Raw genomic sequence first — 21,053 nt, 5'->3', positions numbered from 1 at the left:
AAATCATCACAAAGCTGATGCTTGCACCTTACTATTATTAATAACATAAACATGGAGCAACATAAAAGAAAAGGGCATAAATATTCACCAAATCGTGAGAAAAGCAGAGTTATGATGTAATTAAGAACAAGTTTTAAGGACCAGTAATAAAGAACTACTGGCCTACTGCATTCTATAACTGTAGTCACCATTTATGATTACTAAGGATATCATAATATATCAAAATGACTAATTCGTAACTCAGGCGTTTAGTAATGAAGCTCACTACAAGCCAAAAAGTAACTTTCTGCACAAGATTATCCAACAGCATATGGTTACCTGTTAGGCTGCCTTTGATAGCTTTTCAGTGTCTGCTAAGGCTGATAGTGACCTAACTGCTACAGATTCTTTAGTGTGGGGAAGAGGCAGGGCCTTTTGGGGAACCTCTTTTGATAATGCACCACGAGCCTTTTGCTTTAGATGTTCAAGAAGACGAAGTGCTTCTTTAAGTTCGTCTTCTGCACTTTGACCATGGCCTTCCCAGGCCTCAACTACTTTCTCCTGGAAGTTAATCGCAATTGCATAGCTGCAGAATTAAAAGATGATGTCAAACATCATACTTAAAAAAACAGATCATGAAAAGATAGAGCCTTGGCGCAGGTAATTCATAAAGGACTTCGCGGTAAAAAAAATCGTATTATGAAGGCATACTCAAGTTACAAAACAAAAGGTACGACTTGAAGAACCTGAATCATTAGTTTCTTGCCAAAAGAAATGAAATATACTCTTTTTCATATCATAAGTCAGATCTAATTATAGTGCAGATTTATAAAGCAAAAAGTCTCTCTCATATAATTACAATCATATCATATGTTACCAAATGTAATTAATTGACAAAAACACATAAAGAACTATGGTAAAAATTGAAAAACTATGAATAAAACATCCATATGCAATCATGGACACGTATGACACAATTTCCACATTACAACTAAAATCTTGAAAATATGACTAAAATCTTGAAAAAATGTTACCGCAACGTCACATAAATGCAACCAAGAATGATCTATTCAATCACACTTCATCGAGCTTAATTTAGATAATACATGTATCTCATATATCTAATTAGAGACGGCTATGTAATATTTTAATTTTTGCCCATGAAATAGGCTAGTCTTGATAATGAATTACCATATTACACAAATGCAACCGAGAACGATCCAGGCAATCACACTTGATTGTAGGGATGTGCATGGTGCGGTTTGGTGCAGTTTGCACCTAAAACCGCAACCGGAACTATTACAAGCTAATCTGCTAATGCAATTCAAATCACAGAGCCCTGTTCAAAACTTCAGATATAAAACAGTAGCATCACCAGTAACTTGCAGTCTTGCACTAAAAATCTTAAAAATTATATGCTCATGAATCATGTTGTAACAAGATACTGGGCTGGCAGTGTACAAAAACTCACATACCTGATATATATTTTATTATACATATAATTTATATATTATCTTAAAATATATAAAATAAATAATTAAATTAATATATATATATATATATATTATTGCGGTGCGGTTCGGTTTGTATTCGGTTTTAAAATTTGTGAAAACCAAAACCAAAACCAAAGTATTGGTGCGGTTTTTATTCGGTTCGGTTTTATTCGGTGCGGTTTCATGCGGTTTTGGCGGTTTTCGGTTCGGTTCGATTTTCGGTTCGGTTTCTGCTCATCCCTACTTGATTGAGCTTATTTTAGATACATAGAAGTATTTCACAAATTTAATTAGAGATGGCTTTCTCAGATTTTAATTTTGGCACATGAAATAGGCTAGTTTATCAGGATGATTGAACTTTTGGATAAATGTGAAGTGTGAACAGAACTACCGGCTTTAGAATTTGTAAAAAAAACCACAATAGCAATCTAATAATGATATTTGCCAACTGACTATAAAAATCAAGAGTTGTCGAATCAATCACACTTCATCAAGCTTAATTTATTCAACCACACGTATTTCCAAATCTATAAAGAGATAGCTTTGTCAGATTTTAACTCTCGCATATTTAAATTGGCTGGTTTTTGTATATGATTCAGTTCTCTGATACAAGTGAACAAAACCTTCAGCTTTTGAATTTGTAATAACGCCTATAGTGACTGATAGTGACTCTGAAGAGAAAAAAATCTTAGCAGATTCATGTAAAAGTAGAACTCCAGTTTAAGTACTCATGTACCACTACCTGGTAAATAGAGACGGGATTCATAGAACATATTTTTTTGAACTTGAAGTACTTTCATGTATCTTACCAAGCAATGGGGAGTCGTAGAATAAAAGGAGAGGCTGTAGCACACACTTAATTTCTAACTACTGCGAAGTATCATTGTGAAATCATTTGAACTGGAAACATACAAGACTGAACCATCGTACGTGTACTATATAGGTATTAGAAACTGTAATCTACTTCTGCCATTGGGACAGAGCTACTTTTGGACAAGGCACTCTTTTCTACAAAAATGCTGAATTCTATTCGATAGTATATACGCTAAGCTCTACGATTGCAGTTTAGAAGTAAAAAGTAGAGAGCTGCATTCCATAACGGGATTTCCAGGTGTGTGCTATTGTTAAGTCCTAAAATAAGCATTTGAACTTTAAAGTCTTGCGTGAGTAATAAGGGTATGAAGACAAGGGAGACAGTATATCTGTATGGGTGTACTACAGACTACTAATAGGTTCTGTATAATGATAATAAAAAGTTCAAGGACAAAGCTGGTATGACCTAGCTTTATCATAGATGAAGTATTAGTAACGTTTTTTCTAAAAGAACAGGGATCCTTTAAAATGGTGGATATACTTGTAAAATACTAAAATGTCATATGTAGTATATTCCTAGTGAACATTAACTATCGTAGGAAATAATATATATACTGTACTACTAGTCCATATCAGGTATTTAATGCTATCAAGATAAACTTAAATGTACTAACCTTCCCATGGCATCATAAGCTTTTGAAAGGTTCTGGCATGACTCGATTGAATCGGAGTGATGAGGACCAAGAGACACGTCCATAATCTCCTTCGCAAATGCAAAAGCTTGTGCAGCTGACTCAGGCCTATCTAGTTCCAGATATGCTGCACCCAAATTGTTGTAAACATACCCTACCCCATAATGCCTAGAACCAAAGCTCTCTTTTAATCTTTCTGCCCCCTCTTCCAAGTAAGGAATAGCCTGCTTCACCTTTCCTGTCAGCAAAAGTAACCAACCAATCCTTGCTGAAACACTTCCAACTGAGTGCTGCTCTTGTGGAAGCTTCTCAAGCATGGCCTGCGATCTCTTTAACAAAGAAATTGCTGTTTCAAACTCATTCATTGTCTCATATAGCATTGATATTTCCATAAATGCCTCAGAAACATCTTCCGGGGCCATGCTTTCTTTCTTATCCAGAATCCCACAAGCAATCTGTAGACACCGCTTTGAGTCAGCAAAATTTTCCTGATTACAAAACGCTTTGGCCATAGAAACAAATACCATAGCTCGCTCCTCACTATCTTTTTCAGTCTGTTGAACAGCACCTCTTAAACTATTAATAGCATCATCGTACTTTCCTAATGCAATTTTCATGTTTGCTGCATCAATTTCACCGCGAAGCAACTCAGATTTAAGGCCCCAATTCTTCAACACCTTCTGCGACAACTGATTCTGATCCAGTGCCTTCTCGTGCTCCTCTAATCCAGTATAAATTACTCCAAGCAACCTCCTATCATGTGCAACCTCCACCGAATTCAACCCATATTTCCTCTTATGTATCTCCATAGCCTTCAAACAATGTGCCAACCCATCCTTAAAATTCAAAACCGCGACATAAGCCTCAGCTAAATCCCTATTAGCATTACCAAGTTCTTTACTATCCTCTTCCAAAGTCATTTCTTTAATTTCCAAACAAGTCCTGAGATTAACAAGAGCTTCTTCTCTCCTCCCTAACGCAGTCTTAGTATTCGCTAACTCAAGCTGAACCGCGTGAAGAACCGGACTAATATCATTAATACTAATCTTACCCTCTTCCTGTAACTTAGTCAACATCCTATTAGCCCTATTAAGATACCCCAAACTATCATTAAACCTTTTCAAATTATAACAAGCAGAACCCAACAATTGTAAAGTCATCGCAAGCGGAAAAGAAAAACCATTATTATTATCCAAAATTTTCAAAGCTCTAAGACCATAAGACAAAGTTTTTTCGGGTTCCTCACCTTCTTGATCAAATTTAAGCCCCATTTTCAAGCAAGCCAACCCAAGTTCCTTCTCTTCGAAACTCGCTTCCATTTCTTTAAAAGCCTTCACCATCTCATCAGCAGTCTCTGCTGCCTCAAAAGCCTCTTCAAGCTGTGATTTTTCTTTAATTTTCCGCTGTCTTGATGATATTTGTGGGATTTTCAGCCTTGGGTCTACCAGAGTACTAAAATCTTGAGATGGGCTAGCATCAAAATTGGATCTTGAGTTGATCAAAACATGGGTTTGTGGGCAATTCTTGAAATTAGGGTTTGATGATAAAATGTGATTGGTGGGGTTTTGAGTAGAGAGATTTCTGGAGAGAAGAGAGAAAGAGGGTTTGGTTAAGGGTATGAGTTTTGATGAAGCTCTTCTCATCATAGTGAATATGTTTGAGTGAGTTCCTGGTTGTGTGTGTGTGTGTGTTTCTAGTGTATGTGGATTTTGTTAAACCCTCGAAAAACCCCTTTGTTGTGTTTGTGCTAAAATGTAGAGATGAGAAAGGAAGGACCTGAATGAGACGAGAGACCAAGTTAGCAGCGGTAGAATATTGAAGTAAAATTGTGGTAAAAATCGTAATTTGCTTACTAAATTAAAATTGTTTTTAAATTAAAATAATTTCTTTGATAATTAAGATTGATATTGTTTTGTATTTTTTTAGGTAGTTGAAAATTATTTATTTTCATTGAATTTGTTTAATTGATAATAATTATTTGACAAAATGATTATAGATAAGTAAATTTATAAAGGGTAGCGGTCCACAGCATACGGCTGCTGTGGAGCGCTTATCCAACACCCAGATTCTGGGTCGTTGGATGCATATCCAGTTTTAGCGCTGGACATGGGAATCCCCGTCCAGCGCTAAAAAAGCGCTGGACATATTAAAATTTAATACGATCCTGACCGCTGGATATGCATCCAACAGGCAAGAAATCGTGGGTTGTATAACCGGTCCCCGGCATACGGCTGCCAGGAACCTCGACCCATTTATAAAATATAGTACAAATATCTCTTCAATTTTATTAATAACATGATCTGTTATATGTATAAAAATCATCATCAATTAGAATTTTCTACATAAATAAAAAGTAATTATTAATCAGTATCATCAATACATTAATAATACTCTTAATCATGATTAAATAATAAATAATTATTAATTGATTCTCCTTTTTTAAGGAATATTAAAAAAGTATAATGTTTTATATACTCATTATATTCTACTTCCCAGTTCCGCATAAAATTATAGTGAAAGAAAATTTCCGGGTCTGGGCTTTTTGTTCAACCCACTAATAATAAGATCAAGCACTCCATATCCGAAATCAAGATCCAATAAGCCCATCTTCTGTGTTTGCATACACAATTACAGACACAAGAAGAGAGGAAAGTGAAGAAACAGAGCCAAGATTCACAAAATCTCCACGCCCTTTTCGATCTCTTGTTTCCTCCGCAACAATTCAAGTATGCCCATCTTGTATCTCTCTCTGTTGTGCACTTTACTCTCTCTCTCTCTCTCTCTCTCTCTCTCTCTCTCTCTCTCTCTCTCTCTGTTGTGTCTTTGATTTGTGACTGTAGATTTGTATAATTTTTAGAACTTTATTGTGTTTGTGTGATTTTGTGAGGTGGGGTTGTTTTGAATTTCAATGTGGTGATGTGAAATTGATTTTCTTGATCTTTATGTTAGATATGCATTTGTTATGAGCTCTTGTTGCCTTTTTGATTTGTGAAAGTTTGATTTTTATTTTTTCTTGAAGAAGTAATATATAATTGTTGTAATGAAGGTATATGTATTTTGATGTTGATTGTTGAAGTGGTTACTAAAACAATTGTATTGGTTGGGAGCTGTGAAATGTTTGCGAATGTGGATTTTTGGTTCCCGGGTGAAATTTTGATGGTAAGGTGATGATTGATGCAAGATTATTACTATATTGAGCATCTAGAATAGGCTATATTGTGATTGTGAATGTTTTTTCACAGAAGTTGTTATTACCGAGTGAGTTTCAGATGGTAAGGTATTGATGCAAGATTGTTACTATAGCGAACTACTTTGACTGCGAATAGGACAATATATGTATTAATGTTTGTTGGGGATTGGATGATATATGTAGGGATTTGTTGGTATTGTAAATTTGCGGCTTTGTTTCGAAGCAAATGGGGTCTGACATTATTTTGAATTTTATTTTGTATCGCAGGAATGTATGATAATATTGGGAACCAACCAGGTGGAACAAGACTTCCGGCAAATGGGCAACAAATTCCTTTTGGGAGTGCATTCTCAGGTGCGGGCTCGGGGCTAATTAGAGGTGGACTAGGCGCTTATGGAGAGAAGATTTTAGGGTCAAGTTCAGAATATGTGCAAAGCAATGTAAGTAGTGTTCTAGGATTATAGGCATTTGTTTAAATGCATTTATTCTCGAGCAAAATAATATATTCTTATGTTACTGCCAAAAGTGATTGCTGATTAATTACATTTGTTGTCTCACATTTAATTTATTGGGAATGCAAAATATGAAATTAATTTAAGAGTATGCTTTTTGGTTGTATATTAATAATTCTTGATTGAAAACAGATAAGCAGGTACTTCTCTGATCCCCAATACTATTTCCAAGTTAATGACCACTATGTGAGGAACAAATTAAAGGTCGTTCTTTTCCCTTTCCTGCACAGAGTAAGTTTTATGCAAATCCTTTCCCTCATTTTCTCTTAGATATTCTCCGCCATCGAAAAATAACTGAATCTTCCCCCACTCTTTTCCTTTATTCTATATTAGGGTCATTGGACAAGAATTACTGAACCAGTAGGAGGAAGACTTTCCTATAAACCCCCTATATATGATATCAATGCTCCAGATCTCTATATTCCATTCATGGCGTTTGGTACCTACGTTATTCTTGCTGGATTCTTATTGGGTCTTCATGGGAAGTAAGTGTCAGCACGAATACTTTTTTCATATATGTTATTTGATGTTTTGTTTTAACTTTGTTTTTGATGTTGGGTGTCCAAGAAACTTTAGTAGTTTTCCTTTTTCAAAGTTACTGCCAATTGGAGTAAAATTTATTTAATTTAGCTGGGTTCTATGAATTCTGTATTTTTATTTACCTTATATTATGGAGCACAATATGCTAGTAGTAATTAGATTTAAAACTTGCACTTTGTTGGCCTCAAGTATAATATTTTTACAGAAAAATGACTATCCTATAAAAGTTTGCATTGTATGAATTAAACTATTTCATTTTAACAAATGATTGCATTTATTTGATTTGTATTAGCGGAAGTTAATATCTTAAGGATATATTTGTTGTTTAGAAGAGGGTCTATGGATTATTAATTCACATTAAGGCACCTGCACACTCACACACATTGAAGCCCTAACTTTGATCATTACTACCTTCTTCATTACCAGACCCTTGACCAAATCCAGAAAAAATAACTCCTCCATCAACCCCCCCCCCCCCCCCCCCCCCCTCTCCCCAAAATCCTGTCCTTTCTCGATACCAGTTACCACTATCAGATCATTTATATACACACACAGAGACTGTGGCACCATCACTGTTCTCCTTATGGTGTAGAATATGATTATATCACATTAGTTGGGTGCAAAGATTTAGAAACTAATGCTTCAATCACAACTGCATTTACTGATATGTTTTCAGAGTGTGGAAACATAAATTTGGCTAGAGACTTTTTCAAAAAGTTACGTTGTAGAAGTTTTGTGTCACGCACTTAAATAAATGCCGCTTTTCTTAAAAATGAAAGAAGAAAGTATTAAACAAATATCCATTCCAGTAGCTTCACAGTTACAGTCCTCCACACAAGCTGCTGCACAGTCCTCTTTAATTGTGCTATATTGGGTCATCCTGTCCTTGCCCTTGCTAGCAGTATAAATCTTCTGTCCTCATGTTACCCAGAATAACAAAATTAAATCCTGTGAGACATAGGCATTTAGCTACAACATATACTAGCTGTTCACTTCGACACTGCCAACGACAACATTAGTACTTCCGGCCAGCTACCGGAGGTAAAATGTATATATATGTTGTGTGCAGTGGTTTAAGTGTGTAACTGGGAACCGAAAGCACCAGTCTCATATTGAATCTATCGCTATAAAGTATAAACACAGTTTTTTAGTGGGGTCAAAACTGAAATTTATTAATTTGAGTATCGATTAAAAAAAAATTACGTACAAAATATTTTTGTTTTCTTTTTAAATTTCATTGGTGTCAATTGAACCCACTGTCAATCCCTGGTGTTTGTTTGGTATTATACACATTAATATATATATGGAACAGACAAAAAATTGTAAGAACATTTTCAAACTGATGTATATCCCCTAAAAGAACTAACGCCTTACTGAGGGGATGTAATCATCTATTAAAAATCAAATAGTTCAGTTCATACAATGTCAACTTTTATAAAATAGTCATTTTTTTGTAAAAAAATTGTTCAGGCCACCAAATTGCAAAAAAGTCGTAGATTTAATAGTACATCTATTCTAGTCTAGTTCCTTACATATTAAAAAACTGTAGAAGCAAGAACAGAAATTGCTTAGTTCTTTTATAGTTTTATGTTGCGGACTGCTGAACTTTTTAGGCTATTTTCCAAATTTCTTATTAGTTATGGTGCTTGTGCTCTTTAAAGGAAAAGCTAAAGTAAAGTCTATCATGAATTTCTTAGTACAGTTGAGCTCTTCTAGATATATTGAAATATTGAACTGTTCCTGAAGTATGGTCATGCTGTTACTAGATATAAAAACCCCTATTAAAAAAAATTACAACTGCAATTCAATATGTTCACTATCAAGTGCACCATTTTTCACATTACTCATTCACTTTTCCTCTTCAATAAAGGTGCACGACAAACAAAAAAAAAATTGTTGTGAATTTGTTTCTTCTATTTTAACAGGTTTACCCCTGAAGCTCTGAATTGGCTGTTTATCAAGGGTTTGGTGGGTTGGTTCTTGCAAGTTTCACTACTGAAAATGTCATTATTTTCACTAGGTAGTGGTGAGGCACCTTTACTTGATATTGTAGCATATGCTGGATATACCTTCACGGGTATGTGTATGGCTGTATTTGGGAAAATTGTGTGGAGCTATTCATACTACTTCTTGATGCCATGGACATGCTTATGCATGGGAATTTTCTTGGTAAAGACGATGAAGAGAGTACTTTTTGCAGAGGTAAGGACATACGATTCAAGCAGACACCACTACCTCTTGCTCTTCATTGCTGTAGCTCAACTCCCGCTTTATGTTTGGCTTGGCAACATCAGTATGAACTGGCTATTTTAAGCTGTATGCGTTCTTGTTGTAGTAGCAACGGTTATATGTATATGACAATCTCAAGAAGCTTAAAACGGCAAATTGTCCGGCTTTAGTTTGTTTGTTAGGATAGTTGATGTGAAATAGTACTGTCGTTTGATCAAAACAGCAGGTTCTCAATTGTTTGACAATTTATATATGATATACAAAATGTAATAGTATATTTTTTGAAGCTCTGAAAATTGGGAGATAACCATTGAGAGTTAATATCAATGTATGTATGAGTTTCTAGTTCTTTACAAACATTTTATTAATTAACTTATCTTCTCATCTACTATTCTACTTTAAACAAAGAATCACTTTTTTTTAAGTTTGCCCAACGGTTCCGTATATATTAACTCCGATTACTTGCTAAAATCAACAAAAATGTGATAAAATCAACAAAAATGTGATTTAAAAAGTGACCAAGTGTTCCTAACACATGGTTTTTTGAACTTTGGATCAAATGATAATATTATATACTCTCTGTCTTATTTAAGCATAGACATTTAAGTTAAAAGAAAAGATGTAAACAAATCTGATCCGGAAAGTATGGGTCAACTGAATCACATATGACGATATGACGAGCATCGCGTCGATTCATTCGAAAATCGGACTGGACCCCGGAAAGTATGGGTCAACTGAATCACATATGACGAGCATCGCGTCGATTCATTCGAAAATCGGACTGAACCGAATCGATCGAGAATTGAAATTGCATTTTTCCTGGACCGACCCGATCAAAATTTTGGTATGGACCGAACCAAATTATTTCGGTCCGGACCGAATAAACCGAATTTTCAGAAAATTAGGACCGAACCGAATTTACACGCTTCGGTTTTGGTTTGGCTTTGTTAGTTAATCAGCTGAAATGAAGAGTTGTATTATATTGTGAAGTTTGAACTCACAATTCTCTCTTGCGGAAATTACAGAAATTCGATTGCTCAGATTTTGATGGCAACAGCAATCGAGCTTGTTCATATTCGCCATGATCATCCACTAGTCATAATACAAGATTTCGACAGTAGTAGCATTGCAGAACCACTTGCGTGCTGTGTATGCGAAACTCCGATAATAGGACTCTCTCCTGCATACACATGCTCTCTGGAACACGAAATTACACTATAGATTTCGTTCCGATATGGACTTTCATGCCTGTGATGATGTAGTGTCGACCGTAATGTGTGTACAGAACAAACATACTTGTATGAACAGTTTCACTAAAATAATCAAGTCATCTTTAGGGTCTCAGATTACTTGCTAAAATCAACAAATATGTGATTAAACAAGTGTCAAGTGTCCCTAACAAGTCTTTTTTTAAAATTTTGGATCAAATGACAATATTATATAATCTATGCCTTATCTAAGCCTAGACATTTAAGTTAAGAAAAGAAGTGTAAACGAATCTGATCCCGAAATTATGGATCTGACTAATGTGAACTTATTGTTTCAATATAAATCTGCAAAAATGAAGAGTTGTATATCACTGTGAAATTTGAACTCACAAGCTGCATTATTGCTTAAAGTGTGTCTTCGGTTTTCTCTTGCAAAATTTCACAAGAATCTGATTGCTTAAAATTTGATGGCAATAGCAATCGAGCTTGATCATGTTTGCCATGATCATCCACTAGTACTCAACGAAGATTTCGATAGTAGCAGCATTGCAGCACCAATTGTGTGCTGTATATGTGATACTCCGATAATAGGACTCTCTGCTGCATACACATGCTCTCTTCAGCATTCTCCTTGTTCATTTTTCCTGCACAAAAGATGTGCAGAATCACCCCAACGCGTCATTCACCATATGCATTCGCAACACCAGCTTGACCTCTGTTATGATAATTTTTACTTTGGAAAGGTTAAGGGGAAATTTTCTCCTGAATTTGTCAAAATCTCTTGTGCAGTTTGTACAGGCCAGATAAATAAAAACAGCGCAAAATGTGTTGTGATGGAGTCGGTGCTGGATCACGAGGGACACCAGCACCACTCGCTTCCATTACTGCGCAGGACAGCGTGTTTCTCCTGTGATGCTTGTGGGATTAAATCTGAAGAATTTGGTTCTTATATATGTCATTCTTGTCACTTCTGGATCCACAGCAGCTGCGCTTTATACCCTCGCACCATCAGACTCCGAATTCATGAGGACGATACATTGCAGCTCATTTATTCTATTCCAGAAATGTACAGGAGATTCATTCGGCATTGCCCCATCTGCAGCCAAGGACTCGAGCAAAAGTACTGGGCCTATTTCTGTGAGGAGTTCGGATATTTTGTTCACATCAAGTGTGCTGCTGCTTTATTAGCGTAAGCTGTCCATTCTCATTTCTCACTGCTTTAGTGTTTGTTTTCAAGTTCTTTGCCTATATGGTTGAATACTGTTTAGTAGCAATTAGTTTTAAATATTCTCATTCCTGTTTCCTTGTTATTCATTTTCGATAATTACTATGTTACAGGTCCGGGAAAAACATGATTGAAATTGCAGATGATGATGAGCAAACATTTTCTAATCTGATGCAATTTCCACTCCCGAGAACAGAGTCATTGATGGAGAATATAATAGCAGTGGACCGATCAGGCAACCTGAGTCCTCAAAGGAACGCAATAGAAGATGAAATTGATAATAGCGAGGAGAGTCCACTGATCAATCACTGGAGTTATCCAGAGCATAAGTTGTTTCTTTTGGAAGAACTTGAAAATGCTCATAACAGTGAAGATGATGATGATGATGATAATGATGAGGATGAAGCGATCCGTTTAGCAGCAGAGAAGAAGAAGATGAGACATTAGAAGAGAAGATGAGAAATCAGAGTAAAATATCTTTATTCATATCAATACCCCTATTATTACAACTCATCCTGGCTTTATATCCTGTGATACAAAAGGAATGTATCAATCACAGTGATATTTGAGCTGGACACAATCAACAAAATCTCAACAGCTTTCTTCCCAGAATTACTATTATTTATTTAGCTCACACTACATACCATATATACTCATCGCACACTAAAATACCATAACATACCCTCCCTCTTTAGCAGACTTGCCCCAAGTCTAGCCAAGTCCTGCTGCATTGCAGAACTCTGGAAACTGAGACACAAAGACAACAGCTCTTTCCCAAGAATTCTCATAACTAGCACTATCAGACCATTGAATCAAGTACTGGACTTCAGCTTTATTATGCACATTAACCATCCTGGTATCCAAAATAGCCAACGGTTGCTTCAAAATAGGGTACTGCTGCTTGCTCCATTTAGGTAAATTTGCAGCCACTGGTAAATTTCCTAGGACAGGCTTAAGTTGTGACACATGAAAAACGTTGTGAACCTGAGAATCGGAAGGCAACTTTAATTTGTAAGCAACTTTTCCAATTACTTCTAACACCTGGAAAGGACCGTAAAACTTCGGAGAAAGCTTATTATTGATCCTTTGTTGCACACTAGTTTGACGGTAGGGTTGTAATTTTAACCAGACAAAGTCACCAACTTTAAAATTCCTGTCAGACCGATGAAGATCAGCTTGTTGCTTCATCCGGTGTTGAGCCCTCTCAAGATTATACTTAAGCCTGTTAATCATTTCTTCCTTCCTTTGTAAAGTCCTATCCAGTGCCTCATTACTAGATTCTCCAGGTAAATACGGAAGGTGCAATGGAGGACTTTGATTATAAACTATCTCGTACGGAGTCATTCCAGCAGAGGTGTGAAAATGGGTATTGTACCACCACTCTGCAGTTGGTAACCAAGCATTCCAGTCCTTCGGTTTCTCCCCACACATACACCGAAGATAAGTCTCTAAACATTTATTCACTACTTCAGATTGTCCATCTGTTTGTGGGTGGTAGGATGAAGAAAGCTTGAGCTCTGATACCAATGAAGCGATCCGTTTAGCAGCAGAGAAGAAGAAGATGAGACATTAGAAGAGAAGATGAGAAATCAGAGTAAAATATCTTTATTCATATCAATACCCCTATTATTACAACTCATCCTGGCTTTATATCCTGTGATACAAAAGGAATGTATCAATCACAGTGATATTTGAGCTGGACACAATCAACAAAATCTCAACAGCTTTCTTCCCAGAATTACTATTATTTATTTAGCTCACACTACATACCATATATACTCATCGCACACTAAAATACCATAACAGAGGATGATGAGAGGAATACTCACAAGCGTATTGATGAGATGTTGGTGTGTAATGGATGTGTCCAACCAATCTCAACAGCTTCGAATAAACGATACTATGGCTGCATCGGATGCAATTATTTCCTGCACACTGCTTGTGCCAATCACTTGCCATTGCAGTCCGGTTCAGGAAATTGTCCACGTTATTCTCAACACATATTAAAGCTTCATCATTACAGTACTAGTCCATTAGAAACTACTATCTGCCGTGGATGCGAGGCACGTACCAATGGATTCACATACAGCTGCTCCCCATGTGGCGGGATTAGTATTTGCATTTCCTGTAGTCTAACACCTCACAAAATTAAACATGAGTATCATAAGCACCCCTTAGTCCAGCGTTACTCCACATCACAGGGAACGTGCAACGCTTGTTTAGAAATAATAAAATTTTCCGCGTTTGAATACGGATGTGAAAGTTGCAGCGACATCCAGGTTCATCCAAGTTGCGCCGTGTCGTTCCCAAAAACCATATATCACAGATGGGATTCTCATTCTATATCGTTGATATATCCTCCCATATATTACAAGGGCTTAAGATACTGTGAGATATGCGAGCTGGAAGTAAATCCAGAAGCCTGGTTGTATCGTTGCAGCGAATGTGATCAATGTTTTCATCCCTTATGCATTCAACAACCTCATCTGAAGCTCGGCCATACAATAAATCCATCAATTACTCGTACTCTTCACCCGCACCCCTTAACGTTAAAGATGATATACAAAAACAGGTATCCTGAACGTCTACATAAATCTTTGTCCTGCAGACACAGAGATTGTAGACAGGCCAAGTTTGAAAGACTTCAAGAAGTAGTCTTAGAATGTGCTGGTTGTAATTATATAATGTGTCTATTCTGTTCCTCCCATGAAATCTTTTCTTTGACCGAGCCTTTAAAAGCGGATCCATTGCGGAGAAGGCACGGATTGCTATTCCTTGGTCGTAAGGTTGAGAATGAAAATCTGGAATGAGAATGTAAGCTATGGGAATGGGATGAAAATCCAAGGGGTGGGAAGGGTATGAATTAACTACTAAGGGGTCGTTTGGTTCGAAGACTGGTATGTGGTTGGAACGAGAAATCGAGTTAAGCTGGTATCAGTTTGAGTATTATATGTGATATCATGTGTTTGGTAGAGTTATTAATTTATATTAATTAAAAATATTAATAAAATTATTATAGTTATATATTTTTTATCATTGATTTAATTTTGTATCGAATATTAATATTTCATCTCTTAAATGGAGACAAAAAAAAAAAATCAAACCTCAAAAATTATAGTTAAATATTTTTGTATCATTGGTTTAAGTTATGGGTTTGAGATATTATTTTTTTTCAAGCAAACACGAGGTATGGGTTTGAAATGGACAAACCCCATACCTGATTCCAGAAATTCATGAACCAAACGACCCCTAAAAAGATTGGGGTTCCCATTCAACACCACCAAATACTAATCCAAATAATTATGCATGGGATTAAGGTTACAATTCTCATTAACGGGGATCATTAAACATGAACCAAATATCACAGGCCAAAGTCTCACTAGAGAGACTCAAATCTATTTAAGTTCAACATAATTCTTTAACTTAACATGGTAATCTACTTATCTACAATTCTCATGCAGAAGATGTACAATCATTTATACATCAGTCTTGCAGACAGGTCATGAAAAAATCCCTAAAGGAATACACTCCCGCAACTGGCCGGAATGAAACTACGTAGCCGTTTGGCTTTAATTCAAAAAAAGTGACTTATTTCTTAAAATAACAAAAAAAGTTACAAGTGATAAGTGAACTTCAATTATAAGTTATTAGAAATGTTCTGATAACTTTACTTATAAGTCAATGGAGTATATGGTAATTTATATTTATAAATTAAAAAATCAAATTATTAAAACAAAAAAAAACTTTATTAATAAATAAAAGGAATATTTATAGATATATCAAATTTTTACAAATTATTTACAAAAATACTGTCAAGTTGAATTATTTTTTTTGAAATACCTTTTTTACAAATTATTTACAAAAATGCGACTTGCAACTTTTGCAACCTCATTTGCAACATTAGTTTGCAACTGTTGCAAATAAAATTTCTCATTTGCAACTGTTTCAAAATGATTCATTTGCCTTAAACTGAGGAACCATGCAAGTCTCTGAACAAACTGACAAATTGGAGTATCTCCAAAGATTGGCACCCTTAAGGGATGCCAATTTTGCCCCCATAATCTTTTTTTTTTATGTTCTCTGACTTATACAACATTTTTAACATAATTTAGAAAAAACTGACATCTAAGTTGGCATCCCATACCATTTCACAAATTAAAGCACCTCAACAACATCACTACACTTCGATAGAATGCTAACAAGAGTGTTTTGTCATGTAATGTCACGTGACATTCACATCCCTCTTGACACCCATCATCGGAGAGGTGCAAATCCTGTTACTTATACATGATGATCCTGAGAGTAATTGCTTCATGTATTACTTCTGACATGAAAATCATTCACTATTCCAACCTAGCATCCTTTTCACATATTGTTCAATAGACAATTACTTTTCTTGTAAGAGCATCTACAACGACGTTGGGTATAATCGTTGGCTAAATGAGACATGTAAGACATTATGTAAAATTTGCTCAACCTGTAAGACATTTTGCTTCAACGGTATTGGCTATATATTTTGGTTGACTATAATTTAAAAATAGTATGTTATTAATATTTTAGATTGTTAAAATAGAATATATTAGTTCAATATGGTAATAAATGATGTGCGATCTTCCTACAGATTTCTTAAAGACCTGTAGAGGTTCGACAAATTTAGTCATCCACCATAGGTGGCTAAAATTATAGACAACAGCGGATGTATGGTTGAAGTTGAGTTTTTCGAGCCGTTGGCTAAATTTTTTTATTTTTAGTATGTCAACCCACCTTTTAGCTAATGGTTTTGAATGGTTGGAGATGCTCTAAGTTAATATATTCCGTATAAACTCAATTATATACAACTTAAAAGTTTATAAGGATCATCTTCATATTAAAGTAATTAGAGTTCGCTTTTATATATCTTGTTATCTAAGCTACAAATATTCTGCCTAGACACAATTATATATACAATCTAAGAGCTAGCTAAGAATCATATTCGTCATATTGAATAAGACCTTTGAGACATGTTTGTTTGAAAGATTTGTACTCTCGAATATCTACATTATTTCCTTTATATTTAAGAGATTATAATCCTATGAAAATGTATTGCAATCGTATATTTGATGCATTTTCATAAAAGATATTATCTATGTATCTATGTATATCATAATTCCTGAATAATGCCACGTCAAGAAGTCCACGTATAATTCGTTAAATGCCACGTCATAAAGTCACATATTTTAATTATGCCACATCAGCATCGCCAACTCATTAGTTAATTCATATATGTCAAGTTCATTACAATCCAACAAATTACGCATGCATTCATGAATTTGTTTTTAATTGTCATAACAAAAAATCATTCTCTTTATAATTTTTAGCTTATTTTTTAAATGTAGTTATTGACTTCTTATATCTCTAATTTAAATATGAAAAGATTTCTCAACTACTCTCCAATATATGAAACTAATCATCATTATTTCTAAATTTGAAATCAAATCAATTCTAATTATCATCTATTTTACAAATTCAAATTCACCGGTATCTCTCTCATCTTTTATTTTTTTTCTCCTCCTCTCTAAGTAGGGTTTCAAGCTCTATGTTAATTGAATAATTAGTATAACTTGCACGGGAATTTTATTTCATACAGTTAATGCTAATTGTAACAGACTTTACTTTACTTATTTTGATTCTTTTAATTGATTTCATATGTGTGTATATATTCATATATTTGCGTATCTATAATTGTAATTACTTTCTATTTCTCTCTGATTAAATATGGGAAGACTTCCTAAGCACTCTAAAGACTTTATTGTATAATGTTGCATGAAAAACTAAAAATTAAATTATCTCTTAAATTGCTAATCGCCTTTTATTAAAATATTTAAGATTAAAATATAATTAAAAAATATTTCAAACAACAATTTTCTTATTTTTATACATTTAATTTATTTCACATTTACATGTATATTTTGGTATATTTACCTATTTTTAATTGTAATTGTTAGCTTCTTAAAATATATAAAATAAAGTATAGTTAAAATATTTTCATAAGAATATATAAAAAAGAATAAGGTATTAATGCATCATTAAATATGTTATACTTTGAAAAATTATGATTCGACTATTGTTTTGTTAAATTTATTTATGTGTTATTATTTTCTTCATTATTTTATTTTTTTAGTTTTAATAAAGTAATTCTTATATATAAAAAATGTGAGATGCGTCATTATATATGTTTTACTCTTTAATTTTTTATTTTAAAATAAATATGAAAATAGTTTAAATTTATATATACGAGAGCAGTAACATAGCATCGTAATGGTAAGGTGTGTGAAGAAGCATTTGGTTGATATTAAAACAATGATTTTATTTATGCTAATTTGTTTGATTAAATTCATATCTATGTATATGTACATGTCTATATATCTATATATTTTGTAGATAGTGGATATATATATAAAACCGTTATCAAGACCTCATATCTTTGATTGTTTGTATTCATCTTTTTTTTTCTTTTTCTTTATCTTTGATATATATATATATATATACATATATATATAAGTTATTTATTTAATTTGCTCATTCATTCACACAGAATCGTATAATTGTATATATCATATCAAAATAATATGAGAATAATTTATAATATTTTTATATTGTTCCAGGCTTAATCGTGATGAATATGTATCGCAGCTAAATCTGATTATAACATCTCCCATTAATGCTGAATAATTGTACTACAGTATTCATATTTTTTTTTAAACAATAATGTAATAAGTATTTGAGATTCTCAAATCTTATAAACTATGAGGTTATCATCGGGACTATATTTATTTTGGATGACATTTTATTTTATTTTATTTTATTCTTCATTTGGGATTATTTGATAGTTTGATTTTCTATTCTTAATCACAAAAATTATTTTACTACGCCACAAAAAACCAACTATAATATCAAAATACTTGTGCGCGGAGCGCAGGCAAAAAAGAGCTAGTAATCCTATAAAAATAGACTAAAAACACTGATTGAAATATAAACTGATGAGATTATGTGGCCGTTTTGATAGCCATATTTTTTAGAAACAAGGACTCCGGAGGAAAGTATATAAAACTGTACTTATTTATGAAACAAACTTTATTTTTTTTGTTAAATAACGAATATAAAACACCTCCTTTTTTAGAAACAAGGACTCCGGAGGAAAGTATATAAAACTGTACTTATTTATGAAACAAACTTTATTTTTTTTGTTAAATAACGAATATAAAACACCTCCTTAATATTTATATTTAAAAAAATTATAAGAATTATGATAATATTGGGAATTACGTGAATAAATGGGGAGCAAATTATTTCAATGCTTTTACTTAAAGCAGTCTTCTTTCGGGTCCAACATTACTTCTTTTTTTTATTCCAAGCATTTTTAAGTAACGTGTAAAAAAATCTCATTGAAATACTTTAACTACAGCATGGTGTTTTTATTTTGGTAGACATGATGAATCAAATGAAAAGAAAAGAACGAAGAATATGATCTGTAAAGTAAAGGTGAACTCAGTTGTTATAAGAATTTACTTTGGATTTTTTGTTTTTATCTTCGAGAAGCGAACAGTGAAATTGGCTTGTTTAAATTGTGTAGTGCTGATACAGAAAGAAGTGCTCCTTTCTCTTTCGAAAATTGTTCAGAGTTGAGTTGCTTAGAAATCGATGACAATAACTAGTGAGAATGTTCCAGCCTTGAGTTGTTGATTCACTCTTTGTCGCATAAAGGATTTTTTTTCATTTATGAAATCCGGGTATTCAACTCGGGATTTTAAAATATGTATGGGTATTCAACTACCAGTTTAAATTATACTATAAAATTTGTTGCTATTTGAATCTAGATTTTAAACTATGCTAAAAAAAAAATCTGATGGAATTCTTTGTCTTTATTAAATCTTGTGCTCTTCACTGCTGCTTAATGTTTGTATGTATTCATTAATTCTTCGTGATTAAAATATGTTTTGCTTCGTTAATTCTTATCTTTCCTTTACTTATTTTATTTAGTTATAATTTTAATAATTTTCAGTTTGATGCTGATATAATTAGGTATAAACTCCACAGTATAATATAATTCATTCCATCTCATTTTATTGAATAAAACCTTTGAGCCATGTTTGTTTGAAAGATTTACTCTCGAATATCTACATTATTTCCTTTATATTTAAGAGATTATAATCCCATGAAATTGTATTGCAATCGCATATTTGATACGTTTACATAAAAGATATTATAATTCAATAAAAATAGACTAAAAACACTGATTGACATAAACTCTTGAGATTATGTGGCCGTTTTGATAGCCATATTTTTTAGAAACATGGATTTATCTCTAGAGGAAAGTACATAAAATTGTACTTATTTATTAAACAAACCATTTTTTTTGTTAAATAATGAATATAAAACACCTTCTTAACATTTATATTTTAAAAAAATTATAAAAATTGCGATAAATAATGTGATAACGGGGTATTACAACCCTTCCAAATAAACATGATCTTAAAGCGAATAATTATCATGGACAGTATTGTTGGAATTAGGTGAATAAATGAGGAGCAAATTATTTCAATGCTTAATTTACTTAAAGCAGTCTTCTTCCAGGTCCAACATTACTTTTTTTTTTCCTTTCTTTCAAGCATTTTCAAGTAACGTGTAAAAAAATCTCATTAAAATACTTTAAGTACATCATGGTGTTTTGATTTTGGTAGACATGCATGATGAATCAAATGAAAAGAAAAGAACGAAGAATATGATCTGTAAAGTAAAGGTGAACTCAGTCGTAAGAATTTACTTTGGATTTTTGCTTTTGTTTTTGAGAAGCGAACAGTGAAATTGGCTTGTTTAAATTGTGTAGTGCTGATACAGAAAGAAGTACTCATTTCTCTTTCAAAAATTGTTCTAAAAATCCAGTAATGGCAACAACTAGTGAGCTTTATAATCTTAGTCATCATGAGCTTGTTCATGTTAGCCATGATCATCCACTCATACTAGAGCTGAACAAAAGGACCGGCCCACTAGGCCCGGGACCGGTCCTTCAAAAGCCCGGGCTTTTTTTCAAAAGCCCGGACCGGGCTTTACAAAAACCGGGTCGGGCCGGGCCAGATTTATTATGAAAAAATGAGGCCTACTTCGGCCTACCAGGCCGGGCCAGATTTAACCG

General features: G+C 33.7%; 3 protein-coding genes across 3 annotated transcripts; 2 read left to right on the top strand and 1 right to left on the bottom strand.

Moving 5' to 3' along the window:
• Positions 1–52: 52 nt before the first annotated feature.
• Positions 53–4,752, bottom strand: LOC108210662 (protein KINESIN LIGHT CHAIN-RELATED 1). Its single transcript, XM_017382043.2, has 2 exons — positions 2,960–4,752; positions 53–565 (listed from the first exon to the last, which is right to left on the bottom strand). The coding sequence occupies exons 1-2, from the start codon at positions 4,621–4,623 to the stop codon at positions 322–324; spliced, it is 1,908 nt and encodes a 635-aa protein (XP_017237532.1). The 5' UTR covers positions 4,624–4,752; the 3' UTR covers positions 53–321.
• A 735-nt stretch (positions 4,753–5,487) lies between these two features.
• Positions 5,488–9,734, top strand: LOC108210901 (uncharacterized). The gene is made up of 5 exons (XM_017382359.2): positions 5,488–5,703; positions 6,435–6,607; positions 6,812–6,910; positions 7,013–7,164; positions 9,145–9,734. Exons 2-5 carry the CDS (start codon positions 6,437–6,439, stop codon positions 9,530–9,532), a joined length of 810 nt encoding a protein of 269 aa, XP_017237848.1. The 5' UTR covers positions 5,488–5,703; positions 6,435–6,436; the 3' UTR covers positions 9,533–9,734.
• A 1,302-nt stretch (positions 9,735–11,036) lies between these two features.
• On the top strand, positions 11,037–12,328 carry LOC108214815 (uncharacterized). The gene is made up of 2 exons (XM_017387018.2): positions 11,037–11,845; positions 11,995–12,328. The coding sequence occupies exons 1-2, from the start codon at positions 11,124–11,126 to the stop codon at positions 12,326–12,328; spliced, it is 1,056 nt and encodes a 351-aa protein (XP_017242507.1). The 5' UTR covers positions 11,037–11,123.
• The last annotated feature ends 8,725 nt before the right edge of the window (positions 12,329–21,053 follow it).

Source organism: Daucus carota, chromosome 3 (genome assembly GCF_001625215.2).
Source record: "Daucus carota subsp. sativus chromosome 3, DH1 v3.0, whole genome shotgun sequence".
NCBI classification, from domain to species: domain Eukaryota; kingdom Viridiplantae; phylum Streptophyta; class Magnoliopsida; order Apiales; family Apiaceae; genus Daucus; species Daucus carota.
This window is presented reverse-complemented; position numbering and strand designations above follow the sequence as displayed.

Excerpts from the sequence above, each read along its gene's own strand:
- LOC108214815 (XM_017387018.2), top strand. The coding sequence starts at position 11,124 with ATGGCAATAGCAATCGAGCTTGATCATGTTTGCCATGATCATCCACTA. Across the intron at positions 11,846-11,994 it reads TGTGCTGCTGCTTTATTAGC|GTCCGGGAAAAACATGATTG; the intron begins GTAAGCTGTCCA and ends ACTATGTTACAG.
- LOC108210901 (XM_017382359.2), top strand. The coding sequence starts at position 6,437 with ATGTATGATAATATTGGGAACCAACCAGGTGGAACAAGACTTCCGGCA. Across the intron at positions 6,608-6,811 it reads CAGAATATGTGCAAAGCAAT|ATAAGCAGGTACTTCTCTGA; the intron begins GTAAGTAGTGTT and ends GATTGAAAACAG. Across the intron at positions 6,911-7,012 it reads TTTTCCCTTTCCTGCACAGA|GGTCATTGGACAAGAATTAC; the intron begins GTAAGTTTTATG and ends ATTCTATATTAG.
- LOC108210662 (XM_017382043.2), bottom strand. The coding sequence starts at position 4,623 with ATGATGAGAAGAGCTTCATCAAAACTCATACCCTTAACCAAACCCTCT. Across the intron at positions 566-2,959 it reads GCTTATGATGCCATGGGAAG|CTATGCAATTGCGATTAACT; the intron begins GTTAGTACATTT and ends TTAATTCTGCAG.